This window comes from Cyprinus carpio, chromosome A1 (genome assembly GCF_018340385.1).
Source record: "Cyprinus carpio isolate SPL01 chromosome A1, ASM1834038v1, whole genome shotgun sequence".
Taxonomy (NCBI): Eukaryota; Metazoa; Chordata; class Actinopteri; order Cypriniformes; family Cyprinidae; genus Cyprinus; species Cyprinus carpio.
The window spans coordinates 14,123,064-14,144,874 of record NC_056572.1 but is presented as its reverse complement, the minus strand read 5'-3'; the positions used below and the strand labels follow the sequence as shown (position 1 = coordinate 14,144,874).

General features: G+C 36.5%; 2 protein-coding genes across 4 annotated transcripts in view; one reads left to right on the top strand and one right to left on the bottom strand.

Moving 5' to 3' along the window:
- Positions 1 to 34: 34 nt before the first annotated feature.
- On the bottom strand, positions 35 to 14,065 carry LOC109078819 (chloride intracellular channel protein 4-like). Of its 3 annotated transcripts, XM_042746623.1 has the most exons (7): positions 13,928 to 14,065; positions 11,462 to 13,224; positions 4,481 to 4,590; positions 2,417 to 2,542; positions 2,214 to 2,320; positions 1,861 to 2,042; positions 35 to 809 (listed from the first exon to the last, which is right to left on the bottom strand). In XM_042746623.1, exons 2-7 carry the CDS (start codon positions 13,205 to 13,207, stop codon positions 648 to 650), a joined length of 2,433 nt encoding a protein of 810 aa, XP_042602557.1. In that variant the 5' UTR covers positions 13,208 to 13,224; positions 13,928 to 14,065; the 3' UTR covers positions 35 to 647. The 3 variants fall into 3 exon arrangements, with proteins under 3 accessions (XP_042602557.1, XP_042602491.1, XP_042602632.1); XM_042746557.1 differs by lacking the exon at positions 13,928 to 14,065 and having other exon boundaries at positions 11,462 to 13,408; XM_042746698.1 differs by lacking the exons at positions 11,462 to 13,224; positions 13,928 to 14,065 and adding an exon at positions 5,533 to 5,778.
- Positions 14,025 to 21,811, top strand: part of LOC109073524 (calcipressin-1-like) — a 25,997-nt gene continuing 18,210 nt past the window's right edge. The window contains exon 1 of the mRNA XM_042746879.1: positions 14,025 to 14,393. Within this exon, the coding sequence (XP_042602813.1) occupies positions 14,274 to 14,393 (120 nt within the window). The 5' untranslated portion in view covers positions 14,025 to 14,273. The remainder of the gene's footprint in view (positions 14,394 to 21,811) is intronic.

Below are 21,811 nucleotides of genomic sequence, written 5' to 3'. Positions count from 1 at the left end.
GGGAATAGGAAATTAAAAAAACATAAAGACTTGATGAAATCTGATTAGTTTAATTAAAGTCTCGTCAGAGCTTCATAAAGCGTTTATGCAGGGTTACATAGTTGCATAAATGGCACATTTCAATAAGTTCTGTGCACAGATAAAAAACAAACACAAAAAAAAAAACTATCAAAAATAAACGAAGAAGCATCCTAGACAAAAGATAAAAAACAATGACCTAGAAATGTAATTAGTAAACGTGTGGAAAATAGTCTCATGTGATGATACAAAAGGATGGTTTCATTAAACATATTGCAAAATAAACGAAGGAATTTGGTCAAGGCCTTGGTGAACTTCATGAATAAAACATATCTAGTCTATCTATATCATTCATGAAGACAGATAGATACTTACAAAGCTGTTAATAATAACAGATGTTTTTTTTTTTTTTTTCTGGTCCTGCCATTGATTGAAAGAAAATGGGTGCCAATCTACTGATTCAGGATCAATATACCACAGTATTAATGCATCTCCACCAGTGAGCGCACACACATACACACATATATACGACACACACACACACACACACACACACACACACACACACACACACACACACACACACAAGCATGTGATGGAGCTAGCAGAGCTTGTCTCATCATCCTGAGCTATTTGATCTTTTTGGCGACGTCCAGGTAAGCAAACTCGATCTCGCGCTCAGCAGGGCAGGTGTTCATGAACTCCTCCCTCTGGTAGGCGTTGTTCAAATACCGCCAAATCCCAGTCATATCAGCAGGAATCTCAAAACCTCTGTACTTCCTGGCAACAATCTACAACACAGAGTACTGAGCTGGTAAAACTGGTTGGTAATTTAAAATCCAGCATATGCATTTTAACTGGTGCATTTGTGCATGCAAAATATATATATATATATATATATATATATATATATGTGATATGTGTGTGTGTGTGTGTGTGTGTGTGTATGTGTGTGTGTGTGTGTGTGTGTGTGTGTTGTGTGTGTGTGTGAAAATGTAAAAATATATATTCATTATTTCAAATTATTATTTATATAAATTACATAAATATTAAACATATTATTTATTAAAAAACATAGAGAGAGAGTCTGACTGTTATTTTTTATACTATTATATATATATATATATATATATATATATATATATATATATATATATATAATTAGTTTTTATATTTTCCAATTATTATTTTTTTTATTTTAAAGTTAACTAGTAATTTTGCTGTGTTTTTGTCGTTTTAGTTATTTTAGTAGGTTATATTAAATAAAATAACAAATGTTGTCTTGGAAACTAGCTGAAATAAAAAGTCTTATTTTATTTTATTTCAGTTAACATTTATTTTATTTCATGTATTTCAAATTGTATTTTTTAATGGTATTAATTTTAGTTTTGGTTTTAGTTTTAGTTAATTATAACAGTTTGAGACCACATATAGTATTTTATATATAATAATTTAATATTTCAATCATTCAAACTTGGAAAAATACATCATTCAAACTGTGAAAAATCTAAATGCATAAAAATTAAAACAATGTTATTGTGTAAAATCAGTATATAATGAATAAAATATTTTAGATTCTGCACTATTAGTGATGCTAGATAATATGACCATCATATTTAGTTCTGTCAGTAATAAAGCAAAAGGGTTACACTCATATTATCAAATGTATGTATTTAGGTAAATTTTTCAATTAAACTTTTCATTGAGATTAAAATCTAAATTTGATTCATTAGATTCGATTAAATTACATTTATAAATCTTTTAAAAGGTCTTGGGCTTTCAGAAAGAGGAAGATTTATAGACAAAATGCGAGATAGAATGTGAAGGAAAGGAAAGACACACCTTTATGATGTGCAATTTGGGCAACAGATTGCAGTCAGCCAGTGTGAGATCTGGTCCATCCAAAAAACTGCGTGTAGATGCACAAGGATCTTCTACGCTGTTTGCAGCTATTTCCTCAGGCAGCGGCGTCTGCAAATACTCATCCAACCTCTTTAGAGACTTCAGAAGAGCCTTCTTCAGACCTATAGGCAAAGGTCAAAGCTCAAAGTTAGAGGTAACTATGGTGATGATGAGGTAGTAAGTCAACTATTTGCAGACCAATATGCAACACCAAATCAAAACAGAATTACAGAAGAAAAGTTTAATTTCACAACCAGCAGGGAATATCTTTAATAAAAACCAATTAAACTCACCCTCATTAGCTTCTTTACGAGGGTTCTTGATGAAGGCAGAAAACTTGGCAAACACATCTATTCCGGCTGTGTTGGATTCTGGATGCTTTGCAGCCAACTTTGGGTATCTTAAAAAAATGTACCAAGGTTAAATATAAAATGTAAATAAAGTTATTTAAAGAAATGTAACGTATCTGAAGCTATGACAAGTGAAGTGTAAGTACCGTGGTGGGACCAGTCGGTCCTCAAGAAACTCCTCAATCTTGTTGACGTCCACCAGCACCTCTCCATTGAAGGTCATGAATGGCGGATTGGTTCCTGGAGCAAGATCCTGCAAATCCGCTGGTTTCCTGTGGAACACAGATCAACAAACCTGCCATCATCAGTGTTGTTATTGTTAACTAAAGCAGAGATGCCCAAACCATGGCCCGGGGGCCAAACTTGGCTCATAATAACATTTGATTTAGCCTGCCATGCCATATCACAAGAAGAGGGAAAAAACATGCCATTTTTTAAATTACTGTTGTATTTTTTTTATTTATTTAATACATTTTAATATAATATAGCTGGATATAGTGCAACATTTACTTATGGCCCACGCCCCTAAATCAAATTTTTTAGCCCTTTACATTAAAAAGTTTGGGCACCGCTGAACGAAAGCTATTAAAAATATTTTTTTGTTAACTGAAATTGCTAAAAACTCAAATTAAAATGAAAACTATTAAAAACTAATTAATAAATATTATAATTATATATAAATAATACAAAACAACACTACACTATCCTCAGTAACCGTAGTCAAAAAGTCCTAAAGCAATAGTTATAGGATTGCAAATGAAATTCCTATCATTATTTTGTAAGCAAAAAGTAACTCAATAGAATTTAAAGGGGTCATATGATGCGATTTCAACTTTTCCTTTCTCTTTGGAGTGTTACAAGCTCTTGGTGCATAAAGAAGATCTGTAAAGTTGCAAACACTAAATTCTCAAATCCAAAGATATTCTTTATAAAAGTTAAGAGTCAACCACACCCCCCAAAACGGCTCATTCTAACATGCCCCCACATCTCTACGTCACGATGTGGGAAGATTTGCGCCACCCAAATGTTCACACAAAAAAAATAAGGCGTAACTTCTATTCTCACTGTCGCCGCCGCTGCCATGTTGTGGAGACGCTGTGTGTTTTGTTGTTAAAGCGAAACTACTTTGTTTGGCCTTCCAAAAGAGGACACAACTAGAAATCAGAGGTTAAGTTGTATTTACAACACTGTTCCAGAACAGTTCAACCCAAATATTCAGATGTGTGCAGCACATTTTATGGAGGATGAGGACTGTTTCCTGATCCTGGGAGAGTAGACTACAATGCCGTCTGTGTTTCTATAAAGTGGGGCAGTTCCAACTTTGCAAGGACAGTCTGGCACTTCTGACTCACAGTCTGTAAGTACATTTTCATATTTAAAGAATTTGCCAATAATGATTCAAACACGAGTTTTGAGCAGTGTAGAGTAGTGCTTGTTTCTCCGATCACAAATGCAGAAATGGTTTTATGTTTACGCAGCACGATACGCAATGTGTAAGACAGTATAAGTCATTATAATCAGTAATTATGTCCCCACTGGATGCAACAAATGTTCATTTGCAATGGGTTTTATTGTTTTTGTCTTGTCGCGCCGGGACACGGCATCGCAGTATAGTAAAGGGCGTAACATTTTCATCACACACTTAAGAAATTCGGCCAATCACAATGCACTGGATAGCTGGACAATCAGAGCACACCTCGCTTTTCAGAATGATGAGCTTTGTAAAAATCAACGCATTTCAGAAGCATAGAAGAGTAACAATAATGTACATTATGTGGAAAATAATGTGTTTTTAGAACCTTAAACCTTACACCAAATACACAAAATAATGTTCTTTTTAGCAACGTCATATGACCCCTTAAATAAGATGCTGATATACATCATTCATCCGTTATCCATGATTTTGTTCATCAGAATAATAAATAAATAAATAAATAAATCTGTGAGCGTATTTTATCTTATTAGGAATCATAATTGTACTACATTTATATTTATGAATTTGCCAGATGCTTTTATCCAAAGCATCCACATTCAAGGTATACATACAGTTTATACAGTCGATGGGAACTGAACCAACAGCCTTGTCATTACTTGAATCATGCTCTACGGTTTGAGCTACAAGAATGTTCGAATGGAAATATGTGTTCTCCGAGATCTTCTTTGTGTTAAATGAGCACACCGGGTCTTTATCTGTGAATATTGTGCTTCACCTCTTGAGGTCCACAGTGGTGACATTGAAGATGACTCCTTTCAGCCAGAGGATCATGAAGAGTCTCTGAGAGAACGGACAGTTGCCGATACTCTCTCCATCACTGCCAGCCTGGGAGACACACAGATTCTTTTATCACCTTGTCCCACAGAATAAGACAAAAGTAAACAGGCACATTTTACTTAACATTTACATTTATGCATTTAGCAGACGCTTTTATCCAAAGCGACTTACAGTGCATTCAGTATATATATTTTCATCAGTATGAAGAATGTAAGTAATGTGATGGTTGCCAAAGGGTTGACGGTAGTATTTTATTTTTTTTGTATTTTTTAAGTAAATGGCTACCGTTTGGTGTATGTTTACTAACATTCTTCAAAATGTCTTAATTTGTGTTCAACAGAAATTCAAACAGGTTTGGAAGAACTTCAGAGGGTGAGTAAATGGTGGCAGAATTTTCATTTTTGGGTGAACTATCCCTTTAAGTGAGCTCTCAGCCTCATCGAACCCCACAATACATTACGGAAAACCATTAAGGCGCAAAATAAGCTTAATCTGTTCAGCTACAGAAAAAACAACATCACAAGATGTTTATTCAGAGCACAGTACCAGGAATTCTGTCAATAATGTTTGAGACTTTGAGTGAATACTCAACCCTAGCATAGACGTTAATATTGGTGTTTCCTATTCATATGCTCAAAATATGAAAAACAAGGCCATTCAATTTATTTGTCAGCAGGCAGCTTGTTTGGACAAATGGGTAATTATGTGAAAAGCCATTACTAATATTTTTTCATAATTTTCCTGTTTAATTTTATCTGGAAAAATGCTTTTAAATAAGAAAAGTATTTGATTGCATATTGCTTTAATCTTAAATGAGACTACAGCTGAATAAAGCACATAATAAGAAAATTAATCATCAAGAGTCTCTTTGTGACATTCAATTTATAATGAAATTAAATTAAAACTATTTATATTGTGTCAGCCTACTTTTTTAATCTAATAGGAATAAATGTTTTATTTATTCAAAGGTTTAATGTGAGAACGTCTTACCTTCACAAACAGCTCAATACTAGGAAATCCCAATTTTTTAGCTGCTACATCGAACCAAGCCATCATGAAATAATGCTGCTATGCTGCTTTTACATGACTCACAAATCAAATCAACGTCTCAGATAACACTGGATGTTTTTCTGAAAACTCTACGTGTATAAAAATGCCTTTTGCTCAGTTTTTTGTGCAGCCAGAATGACTGATTTAATTTGGTAAGAGTCGGGTTCTGTGGGTGTTTGGGGTGGAAAAAACGGTCAAACACGCAGGACGAGACACTGAAACGTTTGTTCATTGTTAAAAGCTATAGAGACGCCGTTCATGAGATGTGTGTTATGAAACAGTTTTATAGAACATCATTGTAAAACATATTTTTTATGATGATGGGAATCTCTGTTATGATTTCCAGCACAATAATCTAGAAATAAACAATATACCTTTCTAACTGTGTGAGTATGAATAACAATATGAAGAGTAATTACAAAACAAATAATTTTTGCAGTGGTGTACATATGTGTCTGCTGCTTTACTGGTAAAAGCTTCGATTTTAGGATTGAATTGATTTACATCTGTATTACTGCATTCATGAGTCTGGAGGTTGTGGAATGATTATGTGAAGTCTGGTCACCTGAACATAAGCTGCCCATATTAAAAGGCTAAAAATGGCTTCCATGTGCTGAGGGAAAATCAGACCAACGTAACGCCAGTAGAGGGCAGAGCATCATCTTTTTAATGAGTACTGCAGTAATCAGGCTGTGTCAGTTTAGACTCTAAAACCTGATTTAACAAGCCAAATTTGAATATAAGCATGCCTGTAACTGCATTGCAATTACATTAATTAAATTGCATAATGGGTCACATTTTATGTCAAATTTACTGTGGGGCAATAAACAACTGCTCAGCAACCATCCAGAATAGCAAAGGAACTGCATAGCAACATGTTAAGCACTATTCCTAACACCCTAGCAACATGCTAAAACCACTCAGAGAACCCTAGCAATCATCCAGAACACCATATCAACAATCCAGAATACCCTAGCAACCACACAACAACATGCTAATCACCACTCAGAACACCCTAGCAACCACACAGAAAAACGCTAGCTGTCCTAGCAACCACATAGCACCAAGCTAAACACCATTAAGAACACCCTGGCAACTGCATAGCAAAATGTTAAATACCATTTACAACATCTTAACAACCATTAAGAACACAACAGCAACCTCACAGCAACAGGCTAAACTCATTAGAACACCTTAGTTACATCCTGGCAGCCACACACAACACTCTAGCTAGCATCACGAGGGTGAGGTTTGCACATGCAAGAATTTTGCTGAACAGGGTCAGTCCACTTCACTGCTTAAACATTCAAAAGCTCAGATCAACAAACACGATAATGAGACTGGTGTGTGGAGGAATGCAGTCCACTATCAGGACAGAGATATAGAGATGACAGCACAAACTCATTACTCTATATATATAAGAACTGAGGCAAAACGCACACTCAAGAATCTGCCGTTTATCACTGAATAACAGGCATAGGTGCGTCTTTAATGAGATAACTGTGTGCAAATGCCATCACTCAGATCCTGCTGACTAAAGAAAAACTACAAAATGAACACAAACCTGTGACCAGATGCTAAATGAGGTTTGGTTTTATTTGTTTGTGATCTTAAATGTACAGAAAAAAAATATGGAAGTTGCACTTTCTCACTTTGCTCTACTGAAACACACACAAAGGCCGTCTTTGTTACAGGAGTCACTCTGCAAAAACTTATTGGTGGATTTAAGGGCATTTTTACCAGGCTTAATGTCCCGCTGCTCAGCCTCCATCATAGAACAAGAATTTGGCTGTGTGCACTTTGTTCCAAATTTTTTTTTAGTTGTTGATTTTAGGTCATTTTTAAAGGGTTTGGTTTTGTGCGATAATAATATATAACATAATAAAAAATTCAAATTAAATAATAGTTAAATGACAGACTGATAAATAAATAAATAAACAAATAAACGTTCTTTTAAAACACCTGAATGTGCATAATAAAAATATTAAATGCACATCTATGTTTCAGTTAAAACAACATCTGAATAAGTTAGATTTTTCCTATTGTTAGTTGAAAAGAATACTTTGTATGGCACTTTCTACTGGAATGTTCTAGAATCAAGAAAGAAACACTGCAGGTGGTGTCAGATTCATTTTTAGCTCACAGATAAATCCATCAGCTCAAAACCCTGCTGACAATAATCTCAATTAACTAAATGCATTATATCACGAGCAACAGCCATTTATGAAGTACATCACAAACAGGGTGGGAATTATGATTTGAACCTTATTTCTTGAACTTTTGTCTTGAACCTTAATTCTTAATATATTACTTCATATACACTAACGGGCCACTTTATTAGGTACACGTTGCTAGTACCGGGTTGGACACCCTTTTTGGCCACCCTTTGTTATTGCAAGGTGTTACATTTCTTTGTGGCATATAGATATTCAACAAGGTGTATGGAATACATTCCAACATTTATATATATATATATATATATATATATATATATATATATATATATATATATTATATATATATATATAAAATCAGATAGGAGTTTAAAAGTCAATGAAAAATATTTTTAATACACAAATATCAACAAATATGAAGGAAGGAATTTTCAATTTCAGTTTTCACAAAAACAAAAATCATATACAACAGCATTTCAGCCTTTAAAACTTTTTTAAGAAAAGGGGTAAATCGAGCATATAAATTATTATGTCAGTTTAAAACGTATAAATGTTATTTGTATTAATTGTTTATATTTTTAGAAGGCACATTAACTTCTTTCTCATTAACAACTCTATCCCCTGGTTTCACGACAAGGCTTAAAACTAGTCCCAGACTAAAATGTAAGATTGAGCCATTTCAACTGAAAGAAACTTGCTCTGACTGATCTTAAAATATATCAGTGCCTTTATTTTATCTCAAAAAGCACATCATTAATGTTTTTTTCTAAAGCACGTTTATAAAAATTACTTAAGTGTCCTAACTGAACTATGGCTTAATCTTGGTTTAGTCTGTCTGCGAAACCAGGCCTATGTGTTTGGTGCGTAAAAACATTGTTGATATTTGCATTGATCTGACCATAAACAGCAAGAAAGGCTTCTTGGAAATGCAAATTCATTCTCCACGAAGTGGCGCTTTAGGAGCACTGCAATATCGCGGTTTTCCCAGTAACGGTGGAACACAAAGCAGCTCTCGCTCATAAACGCTGCTTTATCAGCAATTATAGGTGAAATCAAATAAAAATGCCAACGACACGTTTCTGTGGACAGTCGGTTCCCTTCAGATACATTCAAATAAAGACATCCGCGCCGCTGTTTGACTTGAAATGTGCAGCGCTCATATTTATTCAATGACATCATTGCCTTTTGAAGTTTAATCCAGCCGTATCATGATTCTCGTCTTTCCGTCCCCAACTGTAAGACCTCTTGAAATTATAATTAAGACATTCCTTATTCCATTTAACGTATTTACATTTTTTTATGGCCTTAAGTTTGACACTACTCATATTAGGAGTTTTGAAAGGGTTACTCCACCTCAAAATGAAAATTTTGTAATTAATCACTTACCGCCATGATGTTCCAAACCCGTTAAAGCTTTGTTTGTCTTCGGAACACAATTTAAGATATTTTGGATGAAAACCGCTTAAGATTGTCCCATAGACTGCCAAATAAATAACAGTGTCAAGTGATTCAACCATAACGTTTTACTTTTTGTATTTGTATTTGTATTTTGTGTTTGTATTTGAAGAAAACAAAAATAACGACTTTATTCAACAATTCCTCTCCTCTGTGTCTCTCCAAATCAGCGTAGCGCCATTTTGCCAAATCTGAGCTGTACGCAGGCAGCGTACGCTCTTCTGTGTCAGCTGCATTGCGCCGATGCGCTGTTTTCTTTCAAACCAAAGCGTAAATACACGTAAAAACGTATCTGATACAGAAGAGCGTACGCCGCCTGCGTACTGCTCAGATTTGCCAAAATGATGCTAAGCTGATTTGGAGAGACACATAGGAGAGGAATTGTTGAATAAAGTCTTTATTTTTGTTTTCTTCGTGTGCAAAAAGTATTCTCGTCGCTTTGTAATGTTACGGTTGAATCACTGATGGCAGATGGACTATTCTGATGAAGCTTTCCATACTTTCCTGGACCTTGACACTGTTATTTATTTGGCAGTCTATGGGACAGTCTCAAGTCTACCGGTTTTCATCCAAAATATCTTAAATTGTGTTCTGAAGACGAACTAAGCTTTTACGGGTTTGGAACGACATGGAGGTAAGTGATTAATGACAAAATTTTCATTTTGGGATGGAGTATCCATTTAAGGACCCACGGGAGATCCGTATATAAGATAGCAGGTCAGCAGAGTGCTGATACATTTTGGTACCCCAACTGGAAAACACAATAGCCCCAGGACGTCAGGCTAGCGATTTTGCGGGTCCTGCACCAACAACCATTCCACGTTCAAAGTCACTTAAATCCCCTTTCTTCCCCATTATGATGCTTGGTTTGAACTTCAGCAAGTCGTCTTCACCACATCTAAATGCCTAAGTTGCTGCCATGTGATTGGCTGATTAGCAATTTGTGTTACCAAACAATTGAACAGGTGTACCTAATAAAGTGGCTGGTGAGTGTATACTTTTATTTTGTTTACGACTTAGTCTAAGCTATTTGAAGTTTTTCGTCAGGTCAGTGGCTGCTGAATAATAACAGTCTAGACCTAAGCAGGTTCAGCTCATGATTAGCTTAAAAGACCAGTTAAAATGCATTAGTTACCAGTATAAGGCATGTTTTTGGCACTTTCATGCTAATTTTGGCAGGTCGCCCAGCAACAATACAGAGTTGGTGCACCTGCAACAACAACCAGCTTAACCAACTTGTTCCAGTTACATTGCTGTGGACTTGGTATTACAGTCTGGTTTTCTAGAAGCAGGATGACAGATGACCAACTGACCAGTAGAGCAAAGACACTAATGCAATAAGTTTAGATGATAGTATCACCATCTGCTGAGCAGGACATGCTGTCATTGTAAGAAACTATATGCTAATTTAGCTAACAGTGCTAACAAGACAGCCTCGTCATTGTCATTCCTAAAACTGAGACTTTACAATACTTACTTCATTATTTATGTCAGTGTCTTTATTCATTAATTTATTTGCTTTTTGACTGATTATACGTAACATCCAGCCTCGATGGTAATTACCATGGTAATCATAGTTCCCACCAAAAAAATAAAAAATTATATATATATATATATATATTATATATATATATTATATATATATATATATATAATATTATTATTATTATTATTATGACCAGTGTTATTTTAGTATTATTTATATATTGTTATAGAATCTTTGCAAAAACTGTTATTAATAATTTTAGCTTTAGCTAACAAAAACAACACTGATTATCACTACAGTAAAACTGCAGTAGCTTATTTAAGAAAACAGTATACATTTTAAAATATTAGTACAATTTAAAATAACTGATTTCTATTTGAATATATTTGAAAGTGTAATTTATTTCTGTGATGTAAAGCTGAATTTTCAGTAGCTACTGCGCCATTCTTCAGTGTCACATGATCCTTCAGATATTACACTAATATAATTATGCTGATTTGCTACTGAAGAAACATTTAATTTAAATTTATTGCTATAGCTTGGTATTAGCCATCACTGAAATCAAATTAAATATTTATTTTTTTTAAGTTTCCAGGTTGCATAATGACTTTGTAGGCCTACAGTATTTAAGCAGAACCTGTAGCCACAATAAAAAAAAGAAAACCTATGTGTTTGTGACACTTATTGCCTTCTAATTGTCCATTATACAGATAAATCTTGATCACCATATGCCTAGAAGTGACATTAAATTTACCTTCACATAGAGGGAGATCTGCTGGCCATGAGGATTGCCCTTCTGTTGAGCTGGAGCTGCCATCCTTGTCTCCTTCACCAGGGTTTTTTCCTCTTCCTGTTGAACTACAGCAGCTGGTAGCCCAGGGAATCCATTCACCATGGTGACCTCTTGAACTTTGGCCTTGAGATTCACTTCCTTTTCACTGCCCCCACTTACAGTTCTGATCTGACAGCCAAGGGGCTTCGGTGGCTCTTGGAAATGGTCATCCGAGCTCTCACTGGCCTTCGACCAGGCCGGTATGGTCACTTTACATCCCCCCTGGGCTTTCCTCCTGGGCTCATCTTCAATGACACCCTTGAGCTCTTCTAGCCAGTTCCCCGCCCCCTCCTCTATAGATGTTGGCACTTCTTGGTTGACTTGTTTTGGCTGTTCCTTTACAGCATCATCTTCCACTGCAACCTCCCGTTTGTCATTGCCGATTTGTTCTTGCTTCTTGCACACCCCCTCTTCTACAACCTCAGGTTTATCAAGTGGCTGTTCTATCTCTGTACAGCTTCCCTCCTCTGCAGAAAGCTCCTCCTTCTTCACCTGCTTTGGCTTCTCAGAAATCTCTACAAATCTTTGTGACTCATTTTGAATCCTTTCAATGCTCTTTTTATCAGCTCCTCTTGTCTCCTCGGGTCCATTGACAATGGCTGATTGGATATCCGCTACTATTCTCTCAAAGTTTTCCAGATCTGTGTCCCCCACCACCTGTTGCATTCGCTCTAGTGTTTCACATTTTTGCACAATGCTTTCCACTATTTGATCTGAATTCTGGACCATCTCCTCTATGGTTTCACCAATCATATCATTTGATGGTTGCTCTGGTGCAGTCCAGTCAATTGCCTTTTCTTCTGCTGCATTGTAAGTGGTGGACGTCTCCTCATCTTTATTTGTCGCTAAGGCATCTTTGTGCTTTGGCTCTCCCCCTGCTTTACAGTCCTCCAATAGAGACATCTTGGATAGAGACATCTTGGTTGTAGACTGTTCTTCGCCAACATTATCAGATTTTGCTGGTTCTTCCTTTTCACAAAGACTCTGAAAGTCTTCAAATGATTCTGCTTCACTTGTGAAAACTGTCCTTGGCTTTTCATCTACATTGTTTTTTACACCCTCATCATCCCAGCTCTCCACCTTCACCTCTACCTCTTCTTGCAAAAGTATGTCACTTTTCACCTGCTGAATTTTATCCTCTCTGGACGTTTTTATTTTCTCAAGGAGGCCAGAGTGGAGCAGCTCCTGGCATTCCTGCATTTCTGTCTTCCTTTCACTCAAGGTCTGCACTTGTGGTTCATCACTTTCCTTTTCTTCTTCGTACAGCTTTGCCAGCAGCTTGTGATCTGCTTGATACTTGTCCACTTCTTTGAACACTCCTGCAAACTCTTCAGCTTGAGCTTGAGCTTCATTTAGAAGTTCTGAAATTTGTGTTTGCGTTGTTGTTGCCAGTTCAACCATTACCTGCAGCTCAGGCATTGTTAATTTGGCAGTTATGTCCACTTCTTCCTCCATCTCTCCAGCATTTAGCTCTTTTGTAGTTTTGTTTTGAAGAACTGCTCTCTCCACATCTTCCACAATATCCCCCTCCTCTAAGATGACCACACCTGTTGAAGGCATTGCATTGCCTTCTTCATCATTATCATCTCCATTGTGGATATCTTCGTCTACCTCTTCGGCCAGTTCAACCTCATCTTCCTCTTCCTCCCCAGTCCGCCGATCTTCCATTTCTATGCATGACCCTACTGGACAGTGGATGACAGCTCCGTTAGAAATCTCCATGTTGACTGTCATATCACTTTTGGGCTGGGCCATAATTCAAAAGCTAGAAAACTGTTTAGATTTTGCTATAACTCTGTAGACCTTGTTGTATAACTAGCACACTAAAGCTGTTCTGTCTACCTCTCCAGTATGTGTTCTGTAGAGGTATGTACGAATTATTCTCCACCCCCCAACCAACCCCCCACCCCTGATCCCCTCATGACTTGCCTGCCCGCTCAAATCCGCTCCTTGGGAGCCTGGTCAGCTCAAGATGATTGGAAGGGTAGAGAATGTATTTAAAGTGATTTGGAATTCTCCATCCTGTGTGCTACCTCAAATGAACTGAAATATTTATATTATATATATATATTATTTGGGAAAGATCATAAAGTATTCAGGTTTTAAGAACAGAAAAAATGGTATATAGGATAACTATAACTGTAACTTCAGAATACTTGCAATTCATTCAATGTCCAGTTTGTCCACAGCTCTTCCATGTGGCTGCATTGCAACAAATCTGACCAAAAGAGGGCGCTCAAAGACCACTTAACAGTGAAAATCTCTGTCATAATCACATTTAAAAAGAATGCATTGCACACTTTACACAAACCTAACCGTGTCTTCAGTGACTTCCATGCTTCTTGTTACATTTAGATTTTTGTAAATAATTTTCACAATGATACTTACATCAACCAATGCTTCATGCACAGCGCTCGTGCGTACGCGGAAATCATGACGTCATATCAGCTGTTTGGCCTCCAGTGCAGTCTGTCGCAACTGTAGACGTCATTTTCGTTTCAGGAATACATCACGGCTTTACTAGTATCATTATGCAGCTCATTTCATGTGTACTAGCATTGCATGAACAGTAGCGTGTCAACTTGAGGGTTCGCGGTGCTTTGTTTGGAGACGCTGCTTTTGCAGAAAGTAGAAAGCAGAGCATGACGCCATGAGCTGAGCTCTGAAACGTTTGAGATCAAAGGCACCGCAGTTAAGTTCAGAGGCACCGGACGCCGCGGTTACATCTGTTGCCATGCAGCAGTCAGAGAGCGGCGGAGGGGCGGCGACTTCTGAAGTCCAGCTCAACGACCAGTCCAACGCGCTCATCGCGTGTAAAGTGCCCGAAGAGGTTTTTAATGAGCAGCAGTTAAAGGTAGGCGTGCACTCGCTCTGCTTTACCCCGATTATTACCCTCTTTACCACAGCAGTGAGACCTGACCTCGCGGAAGAAAGAGTGTTCCAACAAAGCCGTATAGGTACAATAACTAAATTGTTGTTCTTTACCAATTTGAAATGAGTAATTTTTCACTAGGACATGAGCATTGCACAAACAAAAATGACTGTATATATATATATATTATATATATATATATATATATATATATATATATATATATATATATATATATATATATATATCACGGTAATACTGTAGTTTTAGTCATGTACCATCAATTGTTTGGACTCATTCTGACGGCATTACCAAGGTAGCTACATGTAAAAATGGTATTACCCGGATACATGACTAAAACTACAGTATTACCGTGATACATATTAAAAAAACAGTCATTTTTGTTTGTGCAATGCTCATGTCCTAGTCTCAGTCCAGAAAATGAAAAATTACTCATTTCAGATTGGTAAAGAACAAAAAAATAAAAACAAAAAAACATCTAGTGAAGCCAAAAGTTGTATATTTGCAAGAAACAAATCCATGAAGAAACCATTGCTTCCAGCTAATATTTTGAGTCCATAATGCTTCCTCCAATGAAAAAGTCCATCCCCTGTTGTCCTCTTACATCAAAACCCACCCATATATTTGTGTAAAACTGTTTTGACTTGTAAATGATTGATCTGTGCATATTTCTCTCCTGATTCAGACCAAATTACTTTTTTTACTGGAGAAATTAAAAATGTTAAAAATGTAAAGATGGATTTGTTTCTTACAAACACACAGCTTTTCTCTTTACAAGATTTTCACTAATGAACTGGAGTCGTGGATTATTGTGATGTTTTTATCAGCAAAAGCTGTGCCTGTTAACATTATTTTATGGATCAGAGCTAACATGAACTAAAAGAACAGTTGTTTTTTTAACAGTATCAAAGATTAATGCATATTGTAACAAGTGTATTGCTCATTGTTATTTAATGTTAATTTCAACATTTACTAATGTTAACTAATGATACCTTGTAAAGAGGCACCAAAACTTAGTGTTTTGAAAAACACATTAGTAAATGGCAAAGTTTTAAAATTAAAAACATTTAGAAAACAGTGAAACAAAATGATTGTGATTTTAACAGTAAAAGACTGTAAAAATGCTACAGTAAAAACCTGTTAATTGGTTATCAATAAGTTTCCATACTATAAACGGTGAATAACTTTAATTACATTTAATGCAATTTTACAGTAAAATACTGTTAAAATTATGGTTTTTGGAAGTGAAAAAAAAAAAAAATTTTGCTACCATATTTTTAACGGTAAAATTCTGGCAACTGCAGCTGCCGGTATTTTACCGTAAATGTCAGATTATTATTTTTTTTTTTTTTTACAGTGTACTTTTCTTTGGTTATTGCCAAATTTCAAATCGTTCAGGATTTATGGTTGCTGTGGGTTAACATGTTTCTCCACTTCTTATTCCGGTGACATCTTTGTTTGAGAGCTTTCATTTCTGCATCTGTAAAGAGCAAATAATATGCAATTATCTACTAGTATCTACTAGTCTAACGTAATGCATCAATGTGAACTACATAGGACTGGGAGATATATTGCATCCAATTGTCACGCGCATTTTGTCAGTAAAGCCGGTTCCCTGATTACCGCTAAATCACCATCACCTGCTTTCAGATGGAGCGGCATTTAATAGACAGAGCCGTAGTTCACTGACAAGCTACGCAATATCACGTTCATTATCGCAGATGAATCGCCTTCGATAATGAACGCGATATTGCGTAGCTAAGTGAAAAAAAAAATGTTTTAAAAGTCTCTTCTGCTCAGCAAGGCTGCCTTTATTTGTACAGTAAAAAATACATGCCTGATCCAAGTCTCAAAAATTACCAAAAAAAATATTTTACTAACTTATTCATTTTAAGTGAAATTGTGCTTTGTTGGCATATTGTCTGCTAGAATGTAAAAAAAAAAAAATAAATGTTCAGTGCTTTTAAATTGTTGTTTTGTAATTGTTTTTTTTTTATTATTATTTGAAAAGCAGGACAAAACAGTAAAAAGCATATTTTGGAAATTTAATTAATGCAGTGGTGAAAGAAAAAAAAAAGGCAACATAGGCCTACATGGGGGTAAAATGTGAAAAAAAAAAAAAACTGTGTTCAGTATTCGGCCTTTGGTCCAGTGTTTCATTTTGTTTGGCTTCGGCCAAGAATTTTCATTTCAGTGTATTCCTAATATATATATATATATATATATATATATATATATATATATATATATATATATATATATATATATATATATATATATATATATATATATATATATTCCTAAATTCTTGGTTACTGTTATTATTTGCATATTTGTTGTGGAAACCCAAAATCTAAAAGGGCATTAAAATATCTGTAATATTTCTTGAGTTACAGGCCTGCAAACTTTGGAGAGAATAAAAAATGAAAAGTGCTTTTCCCATTTTTGAACGTTTACCATTGGCATATAATGCAACAAAGATTGCTGAAGTCAACAGATATTTCTAACAGATCTACCAATCTCTGTGTGAAAATAATTTAATAATGCTGCCTTTTTGAAGTGATTTTTACCCCCCTGAAATTTGACTCTGAATCTCAGGTGAAAATTGTGGATTACTCAGTAAATATGCATCTATGACATTTCATATTTTGGCTTTCATTGCTTTACATGTTTATCTTTATTCAGAAAAAAATATTGACAAAAGCTAACGGCACACTTTTCCTCACCAAGAGTGTTCAAGCCCATAGCACAAATGATTATGCATTGAAGTATAATTAGATTGAGCAGTAGTAATCCTGATGCTTGACTCAGACTCTCAGTTGGTGCTTCTCATTTAACCTTTTTACACCTGGTGTCTTCATGCATTTTCTCTGATTGGCTAGCTATCTGATCGTGAAAAGACCAGATTTATAACTGTTTCATATACACAAAACCTGCCCTGAAAGATGCGTACAGCACTTCCTAAACAAAGGTGGGATTTATAAAAACAAACTTGACAGGAACATTTGCGCACCTGCATGCAAACTCTGACCCATGCGTATGGACTTTTTTTTTTTTTTCTGGAAAGAGAAAAGTACGGAGCCCCTCTGGTCCCACTTTGTCAAAAAAAAAAAAAAAACTTATCTCGTGGCCTCAAGATACTAACTCGTGGCCTCAAGATACTAACTCGTGGCCTCAAGATACTAACTCGTGGCCTCAAGATAAGTAACTCGTGGCCTCAAGATAAGTAACTCGTGGCCTCAAGATACCTAACTCGTAGCCTCAAGATAAGTAACTCGTGGCCTCAAGATACTAACTCGTGGGCTCAAGATACTAACTCGTGGCCTCAAGATACTAACTCGTGGCCTCAAGATACTAACTCGTGGCCTCAAGATAGTGAAGTGTCTGACACATGTAAAACTTCACATTCTGTGCAATATTCTCTGTTTTAATATCCAGTGTAATATAGTTTGCTGCAGTTCTGCTTCTATTTATTTACTAGTACTGTTCATCACAATCAATTCAATTCCGTTAATACAGTAATGTAAATCTTGTAGGCTGCATGTCCATAGTCCTTTATAATTCTTCTTCATATTTTATAGCATATGTTTCTGAGTTAAACAAAACCAAGTAATTGCAATGATACATAATACAACACTCGGTTAATCTTTGTAACGTAAATCTCCTCAGATAGACGCCTGACAATTTTGTTGTTGTGATTAACGTAAACACGCAATTCATACTTTGCAGTCACGTGACTACCATGGATACCTGGCGTGCAACAAACGCTGACAAAATGCATCCAAGTGTGCATCCAATCGCACAACAACTATCTGCCATGCAGGCGACGATTGTTTACACCTCAAAACACCAACTTTTATATATTAAAACTGGCAACGTCCTGGCAAGATCCTATTAATTCATACTTTGCCCGTACTGTAACGTCACAAGTACTGGCTGGGAAATACCGGGAAATACACATAAATACATACAGCCAGACGGAGGTACCATGACCTAAGCCTAGAACGCCCTCTGGTGACGTTTTATCGTAGGCTACACGGACATGCTTTTCCAAAATGTGAAACACTTCAATAATTAATGAACCAGTCTGCACACTACTATAGGCTAACTTAAAATCAGAATCAGAAATACTTTATTGATCTTTATTGATATTGATAATTTGGGGGACAGTTCTTGTGTCACAGTTGATGTGCACATCGAGACATTTAAAGGAATATAAATAATAATAGAAGTTGGTAAATAAACAAGTAGCCCATATACATGTAAAAAGTATAAATATATGCTATAAAATATGAAGAAGAATTATAAAGGACTATGGATATGCAGCCTACAAGATTTACATTACTGTATTAACAGAATTGAATTGATTGTGATGAACAGTACTAGTAAATAAATAGAAGCAGAACTGCAGCAAACTTTATTACACTGAATATTAAAACAGAGAATATTGCACAGAATGTGAAGTTTTACATTGCACTACAGTACAGGGTCCAGTTTAATAACAAAGGGTCCATGTGTCAGACACTTCACTATCTTGAGGCCACGAGTTAGTATCTTGAGGCCACGAGTTAGTATCTTGAGGCCACGAGTTAGTATCTTGAGGCCACGAGTTACTTATCTTGAGGCCACGAGTTAGTATCTTGAGGCCACGAGTTAGTATCTTGAGGCCACGAGTTACTTATCTTGAGGCCACGAGTTAGTATCTTGAGGCCACGAGTTAGTATCTTGAGGCCACGAGCTAGTATCTTGAGGCCACGAGCTAGTATCTTGAGGCCACGAGTTACTTATCTTGAGGCCACGAGTTAGTATCTTGAGGCCACGAGTTACTTATCTTGAGGCCACGAGTTAGTATCTTGAGGCCACGAGTTAGTATCTTGAGGCCACGAGTTAGTATCTTGAGGCCACGAGTTTCTTATCTTGAGGCCACGAGTTAGTATCTTGAGGCCACGAGTTACTTATCTTGAGGCCACGAGTTACTTATCTTGAGGCCACGAGTTACTTATCTTGAGGCCACGAGTTAGTATCTTGAGGCCACGAGTTAGTATCTTGAGGCCACAAGATAAGTTTTTTTTTTTTTTTGACAAAGTGGGACCAGAGGGGCTCCGTAGAAAAGTAATGAAATGAACAATGATTTTAAACTGTTTTCATGTCAAAAAAATACACATTTACTTAAATATTTCACTCTCATTAATGGAGATAAGCACTGAAATTACAAAAAGTCATTACGCAGAAGTTAAATCAAAATGATATGAATTTAGATATAGACTATTTGAAGACGATGTGCTTGATTCATCTTTAAATTAAACTGAGAAAATATTTTCAAAATATCATCATATATATAAAATGCAACTATACAAATATACAAATAATGACTTAAATAAATAAATAAAAAATAATAATAAAGTAGCACAAGGCACATGGCAGATAAAGTGTAAACCAGTGAAATAAACAAACAGTGCAGATGTAATGATTGTAGTGCAAAAGAGCTTATCAGTTGATCAGAGGAGTTTTTTATTTAAACTGTCAGAAGAGGTAGTTGAATGAGGTCAGTTCAATGCTGAACGAGGTAGTGAGCAGACCTATGCTACACAAAGTGACTGGTGTGGGTCACAGTGTGTTAGAGAGAGTAGGGAGTGGAAGGACCTGAGGATGTGGGCAGGGGGTATGGTGTCTGAGGGTCAGAGTTCAGTGGTGCATGGGGCAGAAGAGAAGAGGGGGGGGGGGGTGCAAGGTAATGCAAAGGTCGGGAGGGAGTTCAGCTTCCTGACAGCCTGATGAATGAAGCTGTCCCTCAGTCTGCTGGTCCTGGCCTGGAGACTCTGCAGTCTCCTCTGCAGACTGCAATAAATATAGGCTAAAAAAAAGCTTAAAGATGTTCACCTTATCAGCAAAACAATATTTCTCTGGGAAATATTTTAAACAGTTTTGTTTTTATGGTTTTTTATATATTTATTCTAAAACATAAGGATACTGGATGATTTTTAGCAATACAAATGAATATGTAAAAAATTACATTTATAGTCTGTATCCCCTTAATGTTTTGTACCTTTGACGGTGTTAACCATGGTGTCACGTGGATGGAATGTGCATGGAAAGATATGCAGATGAGGTTATGCATAGTAAAAAAAAGTGAAAGTGACGTGACATATAGCCAAGTATGGTGACCCATACTCAGAATTCGTGCTCTGCATTTAACCCATCCAAAGTGCACAAACACCGTGAACACACACCTGGAGCAGTGGGCAGCCATTTTTGCTGCAGCGCCCAGGGAGCAGCTGGGGGTTTGGTGCCTTGCTCAAGGGCACCTCAGTCGTGGTATTGCTTCCCCGAAACTCGAACCCACAATCTTAGGGTTAGGAGTTAAACTCTCTAACCACTAGGCCACGACTTAGTAAAACTAGGCGTTGTAAGCTCCATATATGGTGATTTCGGGGAGGAAACGGGGTGGAGATGCACATACGCACAATCTTCCCCTGATTGGGATTTATAAAGGGATTTTTGCGCAGGTTCTGGCGTACGCATGGTTTTATAAATCTGAAAACATTTGTGTGTATGCAAAATCTAGCTTTTGTGCTTACAAACACTTTTAGGATGAAATATACAAAGGGTTTTATAAATGAGACCCCAGGTGTAAATGCCCTCCAAAATGCTTTTATGACAGATTTAAATTTGATCGCTCAAACCAATTCAGGAATGGTATGGGATGCATTCGGTAATGCAAAATAACTGTAAATGCATCTGGTTGTTGAAACCACATATGTAAATTTTACTCCTCCCAAAATGTTAAAATAATAAACATGTGAGAGCATTTTATAGGCCAGGGTTCCTCAGGTGTGTTTGATTAGGGTTAGAGCTAAACTCTGCAGGGAAGTTGATCTCGAGGTCCAGATTTGAGGAACCCTGTTATAGGCTATATGTCAAAGCCCATGCATATATCGCAGGAAGTGAAGGTCGGATTTATATCCATTTTGCGGAGACACATTTATGTGGCCAAGGGAAAATGGAATGTTTTAACAAATCAGATAGCTATCCGATCAGCGAAACCACATGAAGTGACCAGGTGTAAACAAGCCCTTAGTGCTGTGATTTGGTAACCAATGGACACGGTCCATTTTCCAACTTCTCCCTCATTTTCCATTCTAATAATATGACTATCACCCGTTGGAGTCTCTCTTTGGTGAGCGTGTTTGAAGCTTCCACAAAGCCGTGGCTTATTTTAGCTCCACACCTGCTTTACTGCTACAAAGGGACATTCAGTGAGGAACCAACCTCCTAGAAATATCCTTGACCTCAGCTGTTCTCATGGAAAAGAAGAGCATTTTTTGCTTTTCATGTTTCTACTGACACTGAGGTCAAAGGTTGATTGCTGTCCTATATAC

Bases quoted from the DNA above. Each gene is read 5' to 3' on its own strand.
- LOC109078819 (XM_042746557.1), bottom strand. From the start codon at position 13,294: ATGGCCCAGCCCAAAAGTGATATGACAGTCAACATGGAGATTTCTAAC. The intron at 2,043-2,213 runs GTGAGTTTAATT...CTTTGCCTATAG, and splicing joins TCGTAAAGAAGCTAATGAGG to GTCTGAAGAAGGCTCTTCTG. The intron at 810-1,860 runs GTGTGTCTTTCC...TCTGTGTTGTAG, and splicing joins CCAAATTGCACATCATAAAG to ATTGTTGCCAGGAAGTACAG.